At 41.8% G+C, this 16,270-nt stretch overlaps 1 protein-coding gene across 1 annotated transcript; it reads right to left on the bottom strand.

Annotated features, from left to right (window-relative positions):
• Window positions 1-849: 849 nt before the first annotated feature.
• loxl5a (lysyl oxidase-like 5a) lies at window positions 850-7,981 on the bottom strand. The gene is made up of 7 exons (XM_033622450.2): window positions 6,778-7,981; window positions 5,971-6,079; window positions 5,130-5,267; window positions 3,237-3,393; window positions 3,047-3,142; window positions 2,819-2,934; window positions 850-2,737 (listed from the first exon to the last, which is right to left on the bottom strand). Exons 1-7 carry the CDS (start codon window positions 7,772-7,774, stop codon window positions 2,731-2,733), a joined length of 1,620 nt encoding a protein of 539 aa, XP_033478341.1. The 5' UTR covers window positions 7,775-7,981; the 3' UTR covers window positions 850-2,730.
• Window positions 7,982-16,270: the final 8,289 nt, after the last annotated feature.

Raw genomic sequence — 16,270 nt, 5'->3', positions numbered from 1 at the left:
TGTAACAGATGCTGCAGAGCAGCAGAGAAAACACACTCCATGACCTCAGCTCCCACCTGCCTGCAAATTCATCTCATAAACATCCCGAAACCATTTCCTCCTTTCATCGAGACTTTGCATGAAAGTTGCTGAAATCTTCCACTTTGCAAGGACCACACAAAAGTTTCTGTTGAGGGATAAATTGCTGCAGTTGTTATGTTTCCACCATACAGGGTGCTGTCAGGGAGTTATGGTGCTTAAACAAATTGTACCAGAGGTTGTAGCGCCAAATTATAAAAAGCCTTTTTCATTCATGCTCTATATTTAACATTAAAAGTGTATGAAGGAATCTGTTTGTGCTGGACAGTAAAGAGCACGGTCAGAAAATGAACAGAAAGAATGAAGTGTGCTGAAGAAATAGCTGTGGTGATTATTTATACATTACCGAGTCAGACAGTGTTCCTAATAAATCTGGTGACAAAGTGTAAACAGAGCATTCCCAGACACCTCACATGGAGTCAGTGCCAGGTGAATAAATGTTTTCTCAATCACTCATCTACTGTAACACAACACGACGAACGTGCAACAGGCTGGTGGTGCGAGGCTATATGGCTTTTGGTGCCATTTCCGAGAGACGTAAACGTGCTAGTTGGAATCACTCAGGTATTTCTCTGAGGTGTGTTATTCTAAAAGCATTTAAGAAATGTACCACTCCTCATGCTAATGGCCCTTCACTTGTGTTAACTGCTGTTAATGCTAAATGGGCGGTGGAATGACCTCATGTTTTTAAATATTTATTCAAATTATCCCATCAGTAGTGACCCTTTAGATTTTTTAAATAAGGCATCCGTCTTCAACGGTGGCTTTGTTTAAAAAAGGAAAAACTTTATTATTAAATATACTAAAAAATCAGAACACCATTCAGTCAAATACCCTTCAGACTAGATCATAAGAGAATAGACTGTACATTTGTGCACAAATCATACACACCATCCTGCTGGAAATGCTGCATGAGAGTATTTGGTTTTTATATTTTAACAGCACTTGTAAGTCTTTCACTCCAATACATACAGTATGTGGTCGATAATAGACTGAGGGTCTCACTGACAACACAAAATGCTGAGCACCATTGTTGACTTCAAGATAAGCACCAATTCAGTCGAACAGTACAACTGAATGAATTTACACACCTTCCTTAAAGCAGTGGCACCCAACTGGTCCAGCCAAAAGGTCCAGAGTTCTCCTTTGTCATTAGTTCAAGGTACACACAATTAAAGTATATTCAGCATTATACTTGCATTTGGCCATGTTGTCGAGCAAGGTTGCCATCTCTGTCAAGTAGCTGTCTGTTATTCACTTGACAGCAGGAAACAGCACTTCAAAAATGCAAAAAGACATGTTTGCAAGTCACTTGCTGTCCATTCAGAATGGAACCAGGACCCACTTTTGGACCGCGACCCACCAGTTGGGAACCACTGCCTTAAAGGAATTCTTCACCCCCCAAATATCATTATATCAATTACACCATGATAGGTTGAATTCAGGAAGAAAACTTTGTTTTTCTCACACACCTCCACGATAAGTGAAGAATCCAAAGCTGAGAAAATTCTTGATGAATAGCTTGTTTGCATCATGTGACTATTATCAAGATGAAATTCTAGATTCTGCGTGAATTGGATATAGAGAAGAAAAGTGACTGCATAAAAGGTTGGATGATACCTGCAGGCAGCACATATCGGATGTGATCCATACAAGACGAGGAAAAGGGATTTTCCTGAAACTTGACAGATTTGCACATATCAGTGCTGATACGATCATCGTTGCAAGTGACCACGTCCTCCAGGCCTCTTAACGTTGCTAACCTTACAAAGCGCATTGATAATTAAGCGTACAAGAGTCTAATAGACCAACTATTTTGTCTGTGGTTGAGTCCACAATTAAAACGACTGTCATCCTGTTTTTGGCTGAGTGCCTGAGTGTAATTTTCTGTAACATTACATGGATGTACTGCTCACATCAGGCTAACGTTACTAGCTAACGTTAGCTAACTTTATCTACTATTTTCCACCTACTAGGTCAACAGTTCCCAGAGGTTTGGTGAAACGCTGTTGAAAATCTGGGTGGTGGCTAAAAACACGGAGAAGTTCTCACAGGACATTGTGTTTCAAATATTAATACTTAAGCTAAAAATGCATGTGTATGGGAAGCACTGAGCATACGACTGAATAAATGAGACTTATACTGCACGAGTTGTCTGAAAGTTTATATGGATGTTTTGATATAGTGTTGCTGTAATTAAAATCATCAAGAATTTTCTGTTTTTGGATTCTTCGTTCACCGTGGAGGCATGCGAGAAAAATAAGGTTTCCTATCCGAACTCAGCATAACACAGAGTGAGTAATTGATATATAAATGATCATTTAGCAGGTAAAGTATTCCTTTAACAATAACTTGTTTTCTTTCTATTCGTTAACACACTTTCCTCAAGTTTCCTGCACACACACACACACACACACACACACACAGAGCTAACAGAAGAGTCTTGCATTGCTTAAAAAAGTATATTCTTACAAATAACATAAGTTAACACCTAGTTAGCGTAGTTGTAGCTACAAGATATCACATGACATAAATACAAATAGAAAACACTGTAGAGTAAAACAGCTGCACAACAGAGCAGCAACTGTTCATATAAAGCAACAAGAAGGTATTAAGTATGTTTCTATGAGACTTATTTTGTCTTCAGTCAGGTCAGCTTCTGTGGAACAAAGAGTAGACGTCAATGATCTTTTTACTTCTGATCTCAGCTGCAAGGAGTGAGAACACAAGACTGACTTACACAGTGATCCTGCAGTTCCTCGCCTGGACGTAGCTTCCTGTGTACCTGATGTCGCAGCGCACCTCATTGTTGGAGAAATCTGACTCCGGAACCAACTGAGACGGGTTCACTGTCACCTGGGTGAGCAGAAACACATGTATCATTTGATTCTGGTTATATGAAAACATGCTGTTGTGAAGTCTGCTCAGGATGAGAAACAATTGTATTCCATAAAGCAGTTGTACACACCTTCAGTATGTAGTTCCCAGGTGGTACATCTGTGATGTCGATCCACTGGCAGTCGATGTTGGCGTGATACGTGTCGTAGCAACCAGGGCCGAGCCCCTGAGAAAAATCCAAACTTACATTACTCTTCTGTTGGCTTAAGGAAAAGTGTTTATCCCGCAGTCATGATAAATCATAGCCCAGAGGGACCAACCTGTGTGTGAGCAGTGCAGGCGAAGCGTCGTTGTATACCCGGGTCACAGGACGTGTCCTCCAGACAGAAACTGGCCTTATGTCCCTCAGCGACCTTCTGTCCAGTCGAGACGTCCAGCAAGTCATAGTTACTAAAGGCCTCCATGCTGTGGTAATGCCTGCAGACACACACACACACACAGATCGAAATGAGAGCTTTACTCCAAATGTGTTGTGGAAATCATCATTCAGCTAATTTTGATGGCATGGTGGCCAGAATAGGAAAAGATGCTCAGATATTGCATGTGTTATGGTTTTTCTTCTAAGATAAAGTTGCTTGTTTTCTCACATCTAATATTTTGTTCCATCATTCACATATTAGCTCCAAGAAAGGAACTGAACAAACTGTAACTGTCACAACGTAGAGCTGCCTGGGTGGCTCTTAAATGATCAAAGAGAGCATCGTTTCATCAGGAGCAATTTGGGATTCAGTGTATTGCCCAAGGACATGCAGACAGGAGGAGCTGGATTGTGATTAGAAAGTGATTTTGCCAGTGGTGCTGCAGTCTTAATAAATGCTGCCTTATCCTTGCATTATGTCTCACTGTTGTGTATAAATGTTAGATTTCTTTGTGCTTTTTGTTATTACAGCAGCGCTGTTAATTTTGTCATTTAACGCACATCCAGATTTGCACATTTTACTACACTGTAAAGACCCATGGGCAATATTTACATCTCAGCACACTGGCAGCTACAAAACTAATGAAATAATGAAGACAACGAGTAAAAGAGACAGTGATCTACATTTTTCTATAATTAAAGGGTAACATCTGCATTTTTAAACGTGGCCCCTATTTTCCCAACAACATTTTTTTAAATAGGTCCAGTATTGAATCAGAGAGCTGGTAAGTGTTGCTGGGGAGAGGGATGTCTGGGGTGCTTTGCTCGGCCTGCTGCCCCCATAACATGCTCTGGATAAGTGGTTGAAAATGGATGGATGGATGTGAGTGGCAAAAACAAGCACTTTCAGTGGACGGAAATTGACAGTGCATAATTGCCCTGAATGGTTACATTGCAGCCCTGTCACTCAATACTGGACCAGGTTAAAAAAAAATTCTATTAGTCACAGTCAAAAACATGGGAAATTAGGGTCTAGGTTGAAAAACATCAAAGTTAACTGTTCCTGAGATTTGGCAGAGTCTATGCACTACTGTATGTGCACAGTACAGTGAATACATTTCCCTGATTATACTTACACACTTTTACACGTAGGACTTTTACATGTAATGGAGTATCTTCACAGTGTGGTTATAGTTCTTTTATTTCTGCAAATGATCTGAATACTTCCTCCCAGTGGCATAAGGAAGTTACGACAGGCCCCAGTGCACACTGTTATGACGGGCCCTATAGGCATGCTATTGATATGGGCCGTGGTGCACGCTATCGTGCATGTATTGTCTTGACACAAATAGAGACTTGACATAGGACAACATCAACATACATTACACCCAGCAATCATCAATGTGCAGCTGACAAAAACACGGAACAAGTAAGAAATTAATCATTTAATTGAACAGTTTTTATAGCATATTTATAGATTTTATAGCTTGTGAAGAAAAGGACATAATTTTGTTTTAGATAGCTACTGAATATTTTTTAAAAAGAAAAAGAAAAAAGAATGAGTTAGTCTTTTTGAGGACATATATAAGGGCACCATTTTAAAATGAATATTATTCTTGTCTTTATCATTTATCTTTGAACACGGGTATATTTCCAAGGTGGTAATCTGAATCACTTCCAAGGGCCCCTCCACCCCAGAGGCCCCAGTGCAATCACACTGCCTGCACTGTCTATATCTACGCCCCTGCTCCCTCCACCACTGGTCATGCCCTGGGTATTATAACACTGAACTCACTGGTGACAGCTGTGCCATTCCCACTCATGTCTGGGCTTCACTGGGAGGAAGTCTGCTGTTCCTTGGTTCTTCACACGCTGTGGGAACCGCAGCAGGACTCTGTAGTCCAGGTCCCTCACACTCGGGTGATACGCAGACCTGAAGTAAAAGGAAACAGCAACATAATGAGCAAAGTTCACATCGAGTATCTTCACTCTGAGCAGAAGTGACACCTAACTCACTGAGAGAGCGCAGCAGGGGCTGACTTGTTTCACCTTTTTGTTTGTGGTATCTCTACATCACATTATCCTCCACACACACTTCACTGCACATTGAACTCCGTCTCCTCCTCGCTGGGCGCTTTACATAATGGAGCACTACTGTGTAAGCGACAGGGGTGGTTTCTGGTCTTGCCTCAGTAGGTTTTGCATTCACCTCAGGAATCCTTTGCCTTTCACTTCAGAGCTTCTTTTACTTGGCAAAGTGGCTGCTCAGATCAGAGGGGAGAATCTCGGGCGGTTGCCAGGTTTGTGTCCAGCCGCTCTATCACTCTGCTATAGCTTCCAAATGGGACCGAGGCCAACACACATCCTAATGTGGCAAGCAACCTCAGAGGAACCTTAAACGATCATCATTATTTCTTTATAGGTGTGTACCCATTGATTTTTGCATTTAAAGGTATAACATTTTATTACACAGCAGAGAGCATGTGCACAACAAAATGCCCATCAAGGACAGAGGGCGAAACAAGAATCATCAGGCTGACCCTTAATCTACTGGTGTCTTCACTAATTAACTGATGTAATTGGTCTTGACTTGGCTGACAGCTTAATGCTGTGTGATGTCAAATAAATGAGTGCACCTGGAAAGACAGTTCTCTTCAGCAGCACAGCGAAGCGCGTACATCTGCACTCTCTGGATGTAAGAGGCAGCTTGGATGTAGTAAGGGTCAGGAACCAAGTCTGGGAGACCTGCAGAAAAGAATGAATCCACAACTTTAAATTAATGTGAACGCATGCGTTAACTCAGTGCAGGTACTTCTGGAAAACAGGTGGGAGCTTTTTAGTTACATTCTTTAAGGAAGTTGGGGCAGAGAATATGTGATTTAGTGATGTGGCAACAGAAATGTATGTGGTGCACACATTAGAACATTACATTGTGTAGCTCACCTCTATCTAAGTACAAAAAATCTTCACATCTACTGATTTGATATAAAAAAATATAGGAAATTGAACAAATCTGAATGTTAATAAGTAATTTTACTTTTTCTACCTGAGTACATTTGATACCACATAGGCCTACTTTAATAGTATACTTCAGCAGATTATGAACTTTGAATACTTTATACTTTCTGCTGGCCGGCTACCTCACTAATTACCCGCTGCAGTCCATCAATCAGCCATCTAATTTCAGTTTTGCTCAGAGGCTCTCATACAGGAGACATTAGTTTTGCCGTAAGGAGGCATTAAGTCTCATTCCCATTAAAAATACATTATAAAAAGGGGATTTAAATTTTGAAAATGAGTATGAGGCATCTGCTACACTCAGGGCTTCACCAGAAAATGAGCTGTAACTTAGAGAGCTCGTTATTATTCAGACTTTGATATCAGGGTGTAATCAATTAAGGTTTTCTTTGAAGCTTGGTTACAAGGTCTCCAGTCCGCCTCACCATTGTGGAAGAACCTGGTGCCATATCCCGGTCCTGGTGAAGGGCGCACAGTGATCCTGTTCCTGCGGTCTGGTGGGTAAACATTATAGAAAACTGAGTTCCTGTGATGAATGCTGTGCGGGTCCCGTGGGTCACCCATGTCCGTAGTCCCTGTTGCATCCGGCCTTGGGCGTGAGAAGTGTATTTCTACGGAGTTACTGGACAGTGCTGTGGGAGAAACGTTTGACTCCGGTGTGATTCTGGTCAGTGATTGCGCTCTTTGCGCACTGCGAGCGTCTCCTAAATGTGTTCGCTGTGGAATGCGCCGAGCATTCCCACTATCCTCAGCCATGGGGACCCATCCACCTGCAGCAGGTGACCGAGCAGGTGATTGTGAGTTTATCCTGCCGCCTCGGCTGTGCGTAAAGTCCGGTGATCTTACTGGTGACGCTGTGGCCTGTTGCGCGCCATGTCCAGGTGTACTCCGGCCTCCTCGAGGGACTCCACTGCCGGAGAACTCCCGGATGGTGGTGAAAGCAGCAGCGCTGCCGTTAAACGGTGCCTGATGAGAAGGGTATCCCACAGCCACAGCCTCTCTAGACGTTGCGATGCGCGGTGGGGACTGACGTGCCCCAGGTCGTCCTGGGGCAAGTAAATACTGACCAGCATCAACACTAAGAACCGACGCATCCATCTGAGTGAGGTCATTTTGTTGAACGTGACCCCCGGGTGCGTCCTCGAGCTCTCCAGATCTGGTTCTGGTGGATCTGAGCGCAACAGGAGGGTGATGTCGGTTAAAATTGTTTTTTGTTGTCAGTAAAAGCTGAGTGCGTCTTCTGCTCTGCGCAGGTGGGCGATATTGAGTCCCCGTGCTCAGTAAACTGTACACCTGGCCGTTATTCTCCCACTGAAACCGCTGTCTCCACGGTCCGACACCTGCGCGTAAATGGTGCTGACCGGTACCAAAACACACCAGAACATTCAGCAGGCAAATCAGTGCGAGCACAAACTTCTCCATAGCTCAATGTGATGGTGTCTGTATGTGAGGAGCTCCAACACTGAGGCATTGACGACGAATATTTGAGTTTGACATGGGTGATGGGGTGGTGTTTTGAATACACTCCACTCCGTCACGCAGTTGCGCACAGCATCACCACAGAGAGAGAGAGTTTGGGTTGAAACCTCTTCAAATGTCTGTAATGTGAGTTAATCTCGGGAATATGCTTTTTTCCGCCGCGTGCACAACAGGAGCAACACGCACGTCTTAGTTTAACTCTTTCACCACCGTTAACAGAGTGAACTTCATATGGTTCAGCATGTGCTCAAGAAATTAAGGCTGCTAATAATATGCAGGGAATGTCCTGTATTTGACACATTGTGTAATCAATATAGACTGGTGGTATTTGGAGTATGTGTCTTTTGTACAGTACTGGGTTGTATTAAACCTGTTGAATCTCCTCACTGAGGTCAAGTTGACCTCTTCACCACATGGTGGCAGTGGACCCACACTGAAAATCAGTGCTCTGGTTCGTCTGAACCTTTTTTTTTTTTTTTTAATCTAAATCTCATGCCTTGTGTGAATGTCAACACGTCACGTCACGTTTTCATCAGATTTGAACATGAATAAATAAAAAACAGATGTGAAAATGAAGTGACTTGAAATTCCTGCTCTGAAATTTGGGACCCAGATAACCCTCTTGCTGTAGTTCAAATGAACTTATATGCATGAATCCCACTTCATTAAACTTAAAACCCTCAGTGTGTATTTACACCACTGCAGATTTCAAGTTGTTTCAAACTGAGCATCAAACACTTAATTTCCTACATTTTGGTGAATTTTTATGCACCAAATTTGTGCTTTTTTGTATCAATTTATTGTGTAAATGTCTTAAATTTCATCAAAGAAATGTCCCCTGCTACTTCATGTTTTTACTGGGGGAGACAAATGCACATGTTCTAAATACTGAGGGGACATGTCCCCTGCTTACCCCTGAAATCTACACCTATGTGTATTTAAGAAACAGAGCACTCATCTTATCCTCCAGAGCATGTCATATCTAAACTTGTGCTGTGTCACACACTTCAACATTAGGTCAAGTTTATATTTATAAAATCACTGTAGAGTTTTAAACGGGTCCACATCCTTCATACATTAGCCTGCAGAACATTTAGATAAATCTAACCCAGACTGTGTAATACATGAGATATGTGAGGGAGCTCTTTACATTTGATAGTCTCTGTGCTTCACAGTACATCACATTTATTACAGTATGGGTCATTTGGACATGAAACTAGTCTGGAAGACTTTGCCAGACTGTTCATTGCTTTTCAAGGTTGTGATTGTGGAAATTAAAAGACTCAAAATGTACATGCTGTGATGTCCTGAGAGGTAGTGTTATACAGGGGAGAAACATTCTCACAGGGTGGATGCAACAAGGACTACAAATCATCATGGCATTTGTTACAAGACTACAAAACCCATGGTCAGAAGGGCAGTCAGGACACTAGTCACTGCCCAGCTGAACCATATAAGCTAACCTTTCTATAGTTAGGGAGCTGAAAGGGAGGAGAAACAATGTGCGTAAAGAGAGACAACCACAGAGGTAGGCTATACAGACAAGAACCAAGCTTTTGTTATGTTAAGACAGAATTAGAATTACAAAGAGACTGAATACACTGAATTCAAGTTGGAAAACAATGCTTTGCTTTCTTAATATCTTGCGCCCAAAGCTCCGAGATAAAAAGTTCTTGACCCCCCAAGATGTTCAGGTAAGAAGGTAATAAACAGACAAGACATAACCCTCAGGCTGCTGTAACAAACCAAATATCCCTCATAGTGTTGACAATATCTTGTCTCATATCACAATATTGTAACAATATCTTGCCCAGCCCAAGATTGTAGATGGCAGGAAGTAGGTGAGAGTTCCTCACCTTTGCCTTTATTTTGTCTCATTCATCTTGTGCCACAGCTACTGTGGCTCCTTGAACGTGCAAACAGACCAGTAGCCAGTAACATGGTGCCAGTCCCGAGTGCATGGTGACGAAGGCAACCAGCACATTCAGGATTAGAGGAGGTCATGCTGTATGAAACTGTCTCTGCTCCTGTACTAACAGTACAATATCCCCCCCTCTAAATATACCCTCACACCCTGGAAAGCACTCAGAGCCTTTCAGCAGTCTGCATGAGTATAAATCCATGAGTGAGTGTGAGAAACAGGAGCAGGGGAGTGTGTGTCTGTGCATGTGTATGTGTGTGTGTGTGTGTGTGTGTGTGTGTGTGTGTGTGTGTGTGTATAAGTCGTAGGACATGATCACGGGTTCCAGGTCTAGTTGGCTCAGGCAGGCTGTAACCGGATGGGTGTCATTCCTCCAGCATGCCGAGTGGTCTCACAGTGTGAGAACTAAAGATCTCTCAGCCAGTGACACCACTCTGTCCCTAACTCGTCGACACACCATGATTTAAACCCCCTGGCTGGCCTGGCACTAACGTCCAGCGTGTGGAATCAGACACCATCAATGAGCGCTGGCAAGTTTTCATCAAAGCTGCTTTGGAGGTTAAACACACAGGACTTTTACTTGAGGCATATATGTTTACATTTTTCAGATATAACCTGGAACTCTAGTTAAATCACCCTCCTCAAATAACAGATTGGATTTTGGAGACAGAGTGGTCTGGACCAGCTGGCATCATTCAATAAGTATCTGACCTACATTTATAACTTTATTTAACCTATCATTACATTATTATTGCTCTGACTGAATTATAAAGGAACATTTTACATTGGTATGACATGAAAGCCGCCCGGTAACAGCCCTCATCTGAGCACTGACTGACAGCTGGTAGAACCAATGAAAACATCTGAATTACTGACCTGCCTTTCATGTTAACCATTTTGAAGTAATTCACTTCAGTTTCAGAAGGAAATATTGTCTTTGTACTTGGCTGCATTTTCACAGCCATAGTTACTTTGTGGATTAAAATATTACATATAAAACATACGATCAGTTTGTAAAATAAGTGTTGAATGGTAAATGGACTGTCCTTATATTGAATTTGCTCATGGACACTTGGACAAGTGGGCAGGGGGAACCAGGGATCAACCATGATAATAAATGATGCACTGTTGAGATCATCCAATACTATTCAGAAAAGTTTCATGTGGCTCTGCCCCAACCAGTTGCAACATAATTTGTTTGCTTCAACTTATCATTATGAATTAAATGTTGATTGCACAATGATAATGACACCATTGGCGTTAGATTGGTTCCCCATAAGCCTCGTTTTCACTACGAAGGAAGGCTTGATTTACAGCACAAGGGAAGTACATTGACCATTGCATGACCAAAGCAGGATGAGGATAGTGCTTTAGTTTACCCCGGTATCTTTTGGGAGCGATCCCCAGTTTCCAAAGAGTATTAACATAAGTTCTTTGCAGTTAGTATCCCCAGTAGCAGAAATGCCATACGGTGGAACAACCAGTGTAATGGTGGAAATCAAAATGTAGTGTGCTCTATGTCGTTGGTCAGTGTTACATTGAATTCTGCGACCTGTCAGAATCTGTGACCCAGCCCCGAAACCCTAAAAGTAACCCATCAACAGCTCACAAAACTGATTTTTAAGGGAGTTTGATATTGGATCACAAAATCTGACAGATCACAGATTTCTTTGTTACAGTTGTGGATAGGCTGCTTACATCCTTACATGGGTATAAAGTGCACTACATGAATAAAGCTTGCCTTGTCTTACATGTAATAATAATTCAGTAGGGTATAATAATGACATGGGCCACTTCACTGCCGAATCTGTACATTTACTCTTGATCCAGAAGGTACTTTGTGTTGCAAATACCCCTGTCCTTTTAATTAAGTAAGAATCTTAAGGAAGGACTTTTGCTTGTAGTTGAATATTTTTACTCAGATACTTTGTTTAAGTAACACTGTCAATACAACATACAAATATTGTGTTGCAAGTAAAAATCCTGCTTTCAAACTCTCATTAAAGTGAAAGTATGGTGTTGTACTTAAAGAGCAGTGTGCAGGCTTTAGTGGCATCAAGTGGTGAGGTTGCAGATTGCACCCAACTGAGTACGCCTCTGCTCATCCCTCCCTTTTAAAGCTCATATTAGAGTACATGGTGGCTTTCACTTCAACGGAAAAACACTAATGGCCTTATCTAGAGCCAGTGTTTGGTTTGTCCATTCAGGGCTACTGTAGAAACATGATGGTGCAACATGCTGTGCTCCGTGAAAGAGCACTTAACAAAAGCAAATGAAAACATGATTCATATTGTGCGTTCCAGTCCCCAGACTACTTTACTATAAAGTACGCCAGGAAAAAATTCAGTATGTCCTAATACATAGTGTGTCAAATGTAGTATGCCAAAAATATCAGGATGTTCTACTACTACTGTTCCACTGGTTGTATTTTGCAGTATGCAAGCCAGCATGCTTTTCTATCTCTTCTGACCCACAATCCTCTGCACAGTGGATGATACGCTACATCGACTGTCAGAAGCCACAGTGATGGATGACAGCGCATTCAGGTGATTGATGACAAGTCAGTTTGTAATAATCGGAATATTAATTGTTTATTTTAATAAAATAATTATAAATATAAGCAACAACAAAAGGGCATAAGTATTAAATAACAATAACAGAGATGTATAGACTATGTAATTTTACTATCGTGAATATTACATGATATATGAGTAAGTGGGTCAAAGTTTGGGGTGTAACGTAATGAGGAAGTAGTATGTCCTGATTGTGTGCATACTGCATGCAACAGTGCAGCTGCAGCAAAAGTAATAAGAAAAAGTATGTAATTTGGAACACACCCTTAGTTTCAGGTGATTGTACATACATGGAAGGTTAATTCTGAATATTATATTTCATTTCTGCCAATAGATCGCCTAAATCCTCCACACTGCTGCTTCAAGGGCAGAACTTTCCACTGGGTCTGAATGTGAACCTTGAGCTCACATGCTACAACAGGGTGTGAGAGTTTTTCCATGGAGGCAATAAACCTCAGTGTCATCTGATGCACATCTGGAAGATATTTATGAATCCAGAGGACAAACTGACTCATTTATCAGCCCTTTATTCCAAATGGCACTGAAGAGACACATAAGCAAGAACAGGATGAGTCCTCCTAACACATGCACCTACATACAATTCTGTACATGCTTACGTACGCAAACACTGATAACAACAGAACATCCTCAGTGCAACACTCTGATATTACTGACTTAAGACAGACCCACTCTGCAGAAAGATCAGTCACATGATTAACACACGCTGTGAGAAATTAGGTCAGGTTTGCCTTGGAACACATCTAGACTGGATTTTGTTTTCACTGCTTGGAGCTTTGGATAATGTAGCCACTGTTTCACACACGCCCTTTTTGTGGTGGGGCAATTTGCATTTGACGTGTGCATGTGCACGTACACTCGTACACTCCTACAGCTGGCTCACTCAGTGCTGTATCATTATGTGACAGTATGATTATATGCTGTATGTGTGTTTATAAAATTATGCAACACAGAGCACACAGGGAAGTTATCTAGTTGTCTGTTTTCTTTGTTTCCTGTTTGTCCTTGAAGTGATCCGCCTGTGTGCGTGCAGCCGCAGCCGTCACGCTACTGCTCTCATTTTTAGCACATGGTGTTCAGCTCAGTGTGGTTTCCACGTACACATGCTAGAGTGCCACAACAATCACCTTTGTCCCACCTTGGCCACAAGACACACATGACAGGTGATGTTTACCTACAGCTAATGTTATTAGGGACATAGAGGTTGTTATTGTGTCAATCAAAATAGTGGTCTTCATGCATGTCTTTGTTTTTACTGGTTTGTTTTCCACAGAGTTTTACTACTCATGTTGTGTGCTTCCTGTTGTACTTTATGTTCTATGTAGTGTTTTTTTTTGTTCTCCTTTGTTTCTTCCCCTTTTTTGTTGTTGTTTGTTTATCTCCTTGAGGTGAGGGGAGGTCACATGTATAAACATATTTCTTATTTTTCATTATCTGGATTATATGCTGTTTTAAGGGTGTGCAAATGATAAATAAATAAAATTGTATAGATGCATCTCAGACCCTGCTTTTCCAGACTTCCAGACCCCAAATCACTTATGCTTCTACTTTCTGACTGATGCATGGATGGATTAAGGCCTACTGGGCACAGACACCCCCTGTCAGCCCCCCCCCCCCCCCCCCCGGCCTTCAACTGCAAAATAACACTCATACTACTGTAGCACTCACCGACCATGAAAAGACTCCTTAAAATGACCACAAAGAGATACAAAATGACCCCAGAGAGACACAAAACGACATAAAGATGCATCATGACAGCAAAAAGATGCAAAAACAAAAAAGAGGCAAAACCACAAAGTCTGTGTGTCTTGCTCCTAAATAAGAGAGGTGGTGAGACCTTTTGGTCCCACTGTCTCATAATCCACCCATGGTTCCTCTAATGCAGTGGTTCCTGCGGGACATTGAGTCACTGCAGGTGCGGCATGGCTGACTAGGGGAAATATCAGCCTTTTGTCATTCACCACTCGTCAGATACCATCATTTTGTCAGTGATTTCGGCGCAAGACACCAACACAAAAAGGTATCTTTCGCAGTGGTATGATACTTGGAACTTTCACCCGAAAGGTCGCTGTTTGCTTCTCAACCATGTTTTTTTGGGGGGAGTTGGGGGGAATTTTTTGCTCTTGATGACAGGATAGATGCAAATGTGAATGGGGGAGAGACAGGGGGGATCACACACAGCAAAGGACCGCAGGCCAGAACCACTGTCAGAACCACGGCCACTGTGGCAGGGACATTTTGTACATGGGGTGCGTGCTCCACCCACTGAGCTACTAGGCACCCCCAAACCATCATTGTTTTTCAAAACCTAACCACGTAGTTTTGTTGCATACGGAAATAGACGTAAATGCAATATATGTTGATGCTGTGGTCCATCCCCTTACTGTACTTGCATGGGCATGTGGGAATGTGTAATATGTGTATTTATTGTATTTATTGTTGTGCATATGTGCAACTTTTGTTTATCTGTGTGTTTGTTGCGCAAATGTGCAACTTTGTAACTTGCCTTTCTTCTCCTTGTGTAATTTTAACTATGGCGGCAGCTTGTCTCAGCTCATGGAGTCCAAGACAAATGTCCCTTTGGGGACAATAAAGTATCTATCTATCTATCTATCTATCTATCTATCTATCTATCTATCTATCTAAATACAAGGTGTTTTACTAATGTTGTGTTTATTTTGTAAAAGACTGTATTTATCTGAGGAGCAGACACTGTGGCCTACATTTCTTGTAAAAAAAAGGAGGCGTATTGAAAAGACACGATGCACGTAGCAAGCGTAAGTGTCTGGGAACAGTCTGGGAACATCAACAACAGATGCAGGAGGATGTCTAACATGTCATATGTAGTTGTGAAAGTCCACTGGGTTGAGAATGTGTGGTAAAAATAAGGAGTGAAACAAAGTATAGTGACAACAACAGGACAAGAGTTTGCAGATTCTACAATGCTGACCTGTAGTTCAATAAAGTTCAACATGGATCCTTTTGAATGACTCGCTTTCCCATGTTTTGTTGATGATTGAACTTTTATTAGCCTCTGAAGGGGGGCACGACAGACAAAGGTTGCGTACCATTCCGCTCTAATGACAGAAACATTGGTTGTCAGTGTACTTTGGAGATGAGGAGCCTCAGAATACATGCACTTACCTGACCTTTTCTTTATTTAGCTGTGGTATCATGAGCACACACTCACTGTTCTGTGGCAGGATAAGACACTTCCCCCTGGGGAAAATGAGAAATTATTCTGGCCTATTTATAAGTGTGGGCACAAAGGTGACATCAGCACGTGCCTCGGCCCTCGTGTGCTGTAAATCTTGTGTTAATAACCTAAATCTTGTGGTTAGTCTATGACCTACTCAGGCATACTTTCAGAGCAGTGTTTAACCCTCATGAGGACAGATACAGGTGACCAGCAGAGCCTTTCCTGTCTCTAAAATAGAAAAGTGGCTCAACCTGGATGTAGTTCACATGGATGGTTTATATACAGTAATCCTGGGATTCAGATAATAACATTAAGGCTATTCAGTGTCTTAGCAGTTAGATCATGTTTACTATGTCCAGCTGAAACTGAGCTATGTGAAATCCAGAGTGGCCCAGTTTCTTGATCTTTAGTCCTTGACTGAAAGAAAGAGACTCTGGTTACCTTCATCCTCAGTGGATCCAGCACTTTCCTTTAAGCAACTTTGTTTTTTATTTCAATTTAATATCTGCAAAATCGAGCTTTACGATTTTCTATCTTGTTAGCTGATTGTCTTGCAGCCTTTTTTTTTTTTTAAACACAATAACTATAAATGACGTAAGCTCACAAGGGAACTACAGAAGTCTGACAGGAAGTAAATATAGACCCAAGCTGTTGCCTAGCAATGCACTTATGATGAAACTATAGATCGTTTCGTATCAGTTGTTTGAACACTGGCCTTATCAAAGCAG

This window comes from Epinephelus lanceolatus, chromosome 6 (assembly GCF_041903045.1).
Source record: "Epinephelus lanceolatus isolate andai-2023 chromosome 6, ASM4190304v1, whole genome shotgun sequence".
Lineage (NCBI taxonomy): Eukaryota > Metazoa > Chordata > Actinopteri > Perciformes > Serranidae > Epinephelus > Epinephelus lanceolatus.
The sequence above is the reverse complement of the archived record's forward strand: the minus strand, read 5'-3'. Positions and strand labels throughout refer to the sequence as shown.